This window comes from Protopterus annectens, chromosome 7.part0, assembly GCF_019279795.1.
Source record: "Protopterus annectens isolate FY-2018-M chromosome 7.part0, PAN1.0, whole genome shotgun sequence".
Lineage (NCBI taxonomy): Eukaryota > Metazoa > Chordata > Ceratodontiformes > Protopteridae > Protopterus > Protopterus annectens.
The window spans coordinates 1486237412-1486244391 of record NC_056739.1 but is presented as its reverse complement, the minus strand read 5'-3'; the positions used below and the strand labels follow the sequence as shown (position 1 = coordinate 1486244391).

General features: G+C 36.6%; 1 protein-coding gene across 2 annotated transcripts in view; it reads right to left on the bottom strand.

Moving 5' to 3' along the window:
- The window catches only part of MTMR14 (myotubularin related protein 14), a 1239106-nt gene that overhangs the window by 979482 nt on the left and 252644 nt on the right, over positions 1–6980 (bottom strand). For both annotated transcript variants that reach the window (XM_044078037.1, XM_044078038.1), the window contains exons 4-5: positions 5056–5131; positions 4543–4603 (exon numbers count right to left, since the gene is read on the bottom strand). In XM_044078037.1, coding sequence (XP_043933972.1) covers positions 4543–4603; positions 5056–5131 — 137 coding nt within the window. The remainder of the gene's footprint in view (positions 1–4542; positions 4604–5055; positions 5132–6980) is intronic.

Here is a 6980-nt window from a genome sequence, read left to right as displayed (position 1 = left end):
AGGGTTGAAAGACTGAAGCCTTTTCTTACACAGAAAAACATCCAGGCCCAGCTAATATTTCAAAACAATACATCAAGTCTCCCAAAAGCATGTGGGGAAAATGTTTTATGGTCTGATGAGACTAAGGTTGAACGTTTTGGCCACAAATCCCAAAGGTACATTTGGCACAAAAACAACACTTCGCATCACCAAAAGATCACCATCCCTGCGGTGAAGCATGGTTATGGCAGTATCATGCTTTGGGGTTGCCTTTCTTCAGCTGAAACTGGGGCTTTAGTCAAGACAGGGGGAATTATGAACAGTTACAAATACCAGTCACTTTTAGCCCAAAACCTTCAGGCAAAGAGGAATTTCACCTTTCAACATGACAATGACCCCAAGCATACATCCAAATCAACAAAGGAATGGGTTCACCAAAGTTTTGGAATGGCCAAGCCAGAGCCCAGACCTAAATCCAATAGAAAACCTGGGGGGTGAGCTGAAGAGAGTTATGCACAAGAGACACCCTCACAATCTGACAGATTTGGAGCACTTTTGCAAGGAAGAGTGGGGAAATATTGCCAAGTCAAGATGTGCCATGCTGGTAGACTCCTACCCAGGAAGACAATGTTGTAATTAAATCAAAAAGTGCTCTAACAAAGTATTAGTTTAAGGGTGTGCACACTGATGCAACCAGCTTATTGTACGTTTTTTATTTTTTATATTTTTCCTCTGACAGATCAGTTTGTTTTTCAATTGAATTGTACAGGTTATAGGTCACATTACAGGTCAGAAAAGTTTTGAAATGATTTATTGTGATATCAATTTTTGTGTCCCAAAGACCTGGCATTTTAACAAGGGTGTGTACACTTTTTATACCCACTGTATACCCATACATATGTGTATATGTATATATCTACATATAAATATATATATAATAAATACACACACGTGTGTGTGTGTGTGTGTGTGTGTGTGTGTGTGTGTGTGTGTGTGTGTGTGTGTGTGTATATATATATATATATATATATATATATATATATATAGACAGATATATAGATAGATAGATATATATGATATACCTATAAGGATCTATGTCTGATAGACTTTTTAAACTCAAAAAAAAATCTACGTTTCTTACAATTTTGCAAAGGGGGGGGGGCTTTGAAACAGGCTGAATAAATGCATAGCTTAAATTGCCATCTATGTCCTTTATTCTAAAACAGCATTAGGGAATAAATAAGTTAGATGGCAACTTAAGGTACATGCCATATATTACCCAGGAATTAATGATTGCGCATCTATTCAGCCTGTTTTAAAGTTGAGAACAACTAAATTACAGTAAAGGTTCACCAAAGGGCTGATTTTTAAATTTCATTTTTAAAGTTTATACAAGTTATTTATTGATTTAAGTGTTGGTCGAATTATAATGTATTCAGTCATTGCATTAAAATTGTATTCTATGTTTTTAAATCTTGCAAGCAGTCATTTAATTAGTTACATTTAAAATCATATAAATTGCAGTGTGTGGTATTATGGAAATGAAGTTCTGTTTGTGTGATGACAAAAATGCTAAATAAATGTCCTTTTTTAAACTTTTTATCTTGAATGGAAAGCTCCTTGGACTCAGGCCATAGCGTCATTTTACTTGAAGGTTTGAGTTTAATACCCTGCTGTTGAATATTTTTATTTTTGATGGATATACATATGGGTGGCCATGGTGGTGCAGCAGTTAGCATTTACGCCTCAAAGCAAGAGGTTCTTCAGTTCGATTCTCAGCTGGGGTGCCTTCTATGTGGAGTCTGCATGTCCTCCATGTGGTCGTGTGGGTTTTCTCCGGGGTGCTCCGGTTTCCTCCCACATTCCAAAGACATGCTGTAGGTGGATTGGACACTCCAAATTGGGCCTAGGCGTGAGTGCGAGCATGTGTGTACCTTCTGTGGAAGGTTGGGCGCTGGGCTGGCAACTCAACACCGTAAAACTTCACTGCCAATCATGAGCAGACAGGTGTTCCGCTGTGGTGACCCCTAACTGGGAAAAGCTGAAAGAAGAAAAGAAGATATGGACATACATATACATATACATGCACAGACTCATGCATGCAGACATGCACCTCTCACAAAAATATATATACATTGCATATATAAAAAATCTTTTCCATCACTTATGAAATGAACAGTTTTTGCATTAAACAAATTAACAAATTTTGGCCAATGCTGCAATCCAGTTTTGAGCAAATATCTGCCAGATTACTGTAAATTTAGTTACAAGAGAGATCGGAATATTGTACAGTGTCTATCTGGTTATAAATGTGTGGGGAAAAAAACACACCTGTGCTGCAACAAAACTGGATGTAGTCCTTGTGAACACCGTTCTTTTAGGTAAACAATTTTAACTGTCAGTGTTTCTCTACACACAATTCATAAAGGACATATGGTACTAGACAACATACAACATGTGAAAGTAAATCTGTTGTTCATCTTGTACGATATACATGTGGTGTTTTTTTATGTTTTCAAACCAGCAGAAAGTTTAATGTGTGAGCTCCCATTTAAGTGACATCAACTGTTGCAGGGACAGGAGTGCACTCTAAACATAAGAAGGTTCACCCTACAGCTAAGTTAAGAATGGGTCAAATAAAAATTTATGGTGCAGGTCGGGATGCTGTAAAAACTACTTTAGATTCTAAAGAAAGGTTCTGGATACTTAGCACCGATGCACTGTATCCAGCTGGTCTCAATGAATATATATAACCTGCATAAAGAAAAAAATGTATGGCCTTTTTCTTGATTAAGCTGAATTACCTGTTCTTGGAAGTTAAGCAGGGTTGGGTTTGGTTAGCATGTGGATGGGATTTGGCCTGGTAATAGTAGTTTTAATGCAAAACTACTTGAATATATTTTTAAACTGGTTTGCATGCTACGGGTGTTTATCAGAAGAGCTGTGATGTCATATAAAAGAAACTGGCTGTTCCAGCTGTTTAGCCTCAATGAACATTTAGAATGTGTATGTAGAATAGAAAGAATGACTGGTCATGTCTAATTGAATGAGCCTGATCTTCCTTGATTTAGTAGCTAAGCAGGTACAGGCTTGGTTAGTATTTAGATGGGAAACTGCCTAACAATTGTCCTTTTCATGACATACTGCTGGTGTTTTATTGGTGTTTACCACATGATCACTTAAGTAATACAGATGTTCTGACAAAGTTTATTTAAGTGAAACCGGTTTCTCTTTTATTCTCTTTTTGCAGCTAGAAAAGTCTTTTTAAATCACATCAGTGTTGGTTTATTGTTTTTGTTACATAAAATATGTTTTTTTCCATCCACCTAACATGTCATATTATTCCATGCAATATTTTTGATCAGTATACATCTATAAGTATCTCTCTTTCTTTCTCATTTATATATACATGTCCCTCCAAACTACTCCATTGACAGTGCAAAATGGGTTTAGATCCCTACTGAAAGTATTTCTGATGTTTGGCACTCTACTGCTGACATTCTGCAAAATCTTAGGTTTTGGTCCAAGGGTATGCAAGAAATTATTTATGCGTTGCTTACTAGGTTAGTTCTACTAGAACAATGGTCTTTTTTTGATAGAGCCACCGGGTGGTATTCATTCTATCTCGGGGAAATATGACTAGTTCACCATGAATTTCCCCTAATCTTTTTGAAAAGTGTTGTGCAATCTTTTACATCCACCTGTGTTACCATCAACTTGGGCAGATGGTGCCTTGGTTTAATGTCATGTCAGGAGTGCAGAACCCCCCTTATGCTGCAACTGCAGTGTCAGAAATGGAAGAGTAATCCATCTACCTGGGGTAGGAAGATAATCCACAACCTCTTGCATCAAAGTCAATTGTGGTACCTGTTGAGCAACTGAGACTTCAGTCTCATAATGCATATTCAGAATAATTGCAGTACCGTACCCAAAACCATCAGACCAGTCAACGAAACATGGTATGAATGAAACCTTATTTTTAAAAAAAATAAATAAAACAAATACTAGAAAGCCTATGAGTGACTTGGACTGACACGGGATATGACCTATTACACAAAAGACAGCAATGCAGACATCTGTGTAAAACAAATGCAGTTTTTCACTGGGAGATTTGGAGGCAATGAAAACAAAGGAATTTTTATTAGTATAATTACTACACAGACATCAATCTTCTTTTCGTTAGCCCATTCAGTTATTCAAATATAATTTCTTTGCCCCCTTTTTTAACTGGGAGACATTTTCATTTGCTGTTTAAATTAGAAGAAAAAATAGAAATGTTCTCTTAAGTGACAGTGCTGTATAGTGGTGTAGAGGTAAAATGGCACCTTCAGAAAATGGGTTAAACCACCATGACTTGAGACTTGCTTAACAGACACTACTCGACTTGAAAATAACTTCCATTCCCAAACATAGCATTTAATAATTCAGGGAAAACAGACAACTTATTTTTTCAGACTAAAGATGGGAAGATAAAGGGGAATCATTACTTCTGACACTGCATAAACTATCCCAAGTTCTTTTTGTCCTTATTATGAAACAGGTTTTCAGCAGAAATGCACCTACCTCACAGCAAAGTCATCTGATGGTATATCATCAGAGTCAGTCCAGGCATCATCTAATCCTCCTAATGAAGGCAAAAAAAGATATGCAATCAGTCTGCACAGCTCCTACCAGGCAACAAAACCAGCACATCAACCAACTCAAAACTGAAATCAGTGCACAGAACAACACTTTTACAGAGTAATCTGGGGTAAATTTTCACTTTCAGGACACTTAAAACATTCACTATTTATTACTCCTAAGTCCCTGAGAAATGCAAGAATTGCTGCCTACTGGATCTTAACTTACGAACAAAAAATCCTTAAACAAACTTTTACAATAAATTACAAACAAGCATATTTATTTATGAGTATATAGTTGTAAAAAAGGGGGGATTATGTTAATCTAAAAATAAGCATTCTGGAAGACAAAATACTGAAAAAGTAAATATGTTATACAGCAACAAATGCTAAATGGAGGAGGATAACAACATTACTATGACTCAAAAACAAGCATCAGATTAAATGCCATACTCACCAGAAAAAATATAATTATAACTGGTTCTACCATACAGCTCTCCCCACCCTGCCAAAGTAGCTGAGCGACAAATGTGCTACAAAACAAAAAAATAAAGAGAATGAAAATGAAATGTTGCTTTCCAATTTTCTTAGATTTTTCCCACAAATTTATTTACCACCTAAAATCTAACAGCTCAGAATAACTCTTAACATGCAAGAATAAGTGAAGTTCAGATATGACTGTCTGCCTGTACAATCAGCACCCTATTTAGGTCCGCAATAATTTCAGTTTTAGAGTAGTGGTTCAGCAATTTGTACATTTCCACTGTCAGTGTTTCAATATGGTTCTCACAGCGACATTAAAGGATTTAACAACTCGTTCTGAGAGACACATTGCTATACAGAACAAAGAGCTAATATCAATTTACAAATGTAGACCACAGAAACCTTCCAATGAAAAAGCAACAGTGATATAAACATTACATCAATCTGTGAAGGTAATTAATCACTTAAGAGTTCTGAAATGCAAACAAGCATTTTCACCTCAATATACTGCAGCTTAACACCTCCTGGAGCTAGTATGGGGTGGGGGTGGGGGGCAGCAGTGACACGGATTTGCCAGCTTGGTCTTCTTGGGGAGGTGGATGAGAACTCTCGCCTGGGGTGCACATTCCCATAAATGAATCCCAGTGGAAACTGCAGACTCTATGGGAGCCTGGTTTCAAGGAGGGGACAAGCAGGGCTGTCTTGAGGAGTTAGATCAAAGGGCATGCATTGTTGTGTTAGGTCCATAAACTCCTGATGACTGTTTAGATAACAGCTCCTCTTAGTTCACTCTTGACCCATTATATGGGGAAACAAATGGACAAACTTCAGAGACTGGCAGCAAGAAGTAAAAAAAAAAAAAAAAAAAAAAAATCATCACTTTTACTTTCTCACTTATACAGTCTGCATACTCGCTGGGTAAAGAGGCCAACATTTCAGCATCTGAGTGAAACAGCAGAAGATTTAGAGATCTAGTTTCAGTTTTGACCCAGGAAAGCAAGAGACATCAATTTTAGAAACAGAAAAATTGATTACAACAAAATACTGTATGAGTAATGGCGACCAACTAACCAATCAGTAAATAACTTACTTTTCTACACTTGCTTTAAGGCGCAAATTACCTTCTCCAGCTGCCAGAAAGTTTCTTCATTTATGTCTACATAATGGGTGTCCAGAAAAATGGCCGCCACAATTAAACACTTTTATTACACATACAGCTGTAGCGTCTGCATACAGTCATACACTACATTTTCAACTTAAAGCACAAAAAAAAGATTCTGTACTTGTACTATGACATTTAAATAATGCAATTATTTAAGTTAGGAAACTTGTATTTATAAAAAAATGCATTCTCAAACTTCGTTCTGCCGTAATAATTTAATTGCTGTCTTTTTTGGGAAGCCTTGTGACAAAGAACAAACACATTCAGAACTCACTAGCAAGACAATTTAGCAAAGGAACTACAAGACAAGTGCTTGAAAAGATGCCTTTCTGGCTGCAGCATAAAATTACTAGCAAGAGATGGCAGAGAAATTATTCTCAAATAGACAAGTCAATTTGGATAAATATGTTACCAAAGTCAACAGTGTATATGCAAACATCTCAACCATGCAACACTGGCAAACACAGATCGTTAATACAAATTATTTTAATGTGGGCTTCAACATTAAGTGATAAGTGAAAATTAACTGTGAGAATGAGAAAATCTCTCATTTCAAAAATGTCTACCAGACTCTCTGCTTCATGATGAGCTAAAACCTACGAAAAAAAATCTTGCTTAGGAATAAAGTATTTAAAGATCCCAAGTTGTGAAATGTAGGAACTTTTAAGGTCAGATGCAGAATATTACTATGATGCTGAAAGAGAAAATTGTCCTGAGTGAGGAGGGAAGGAAGACAA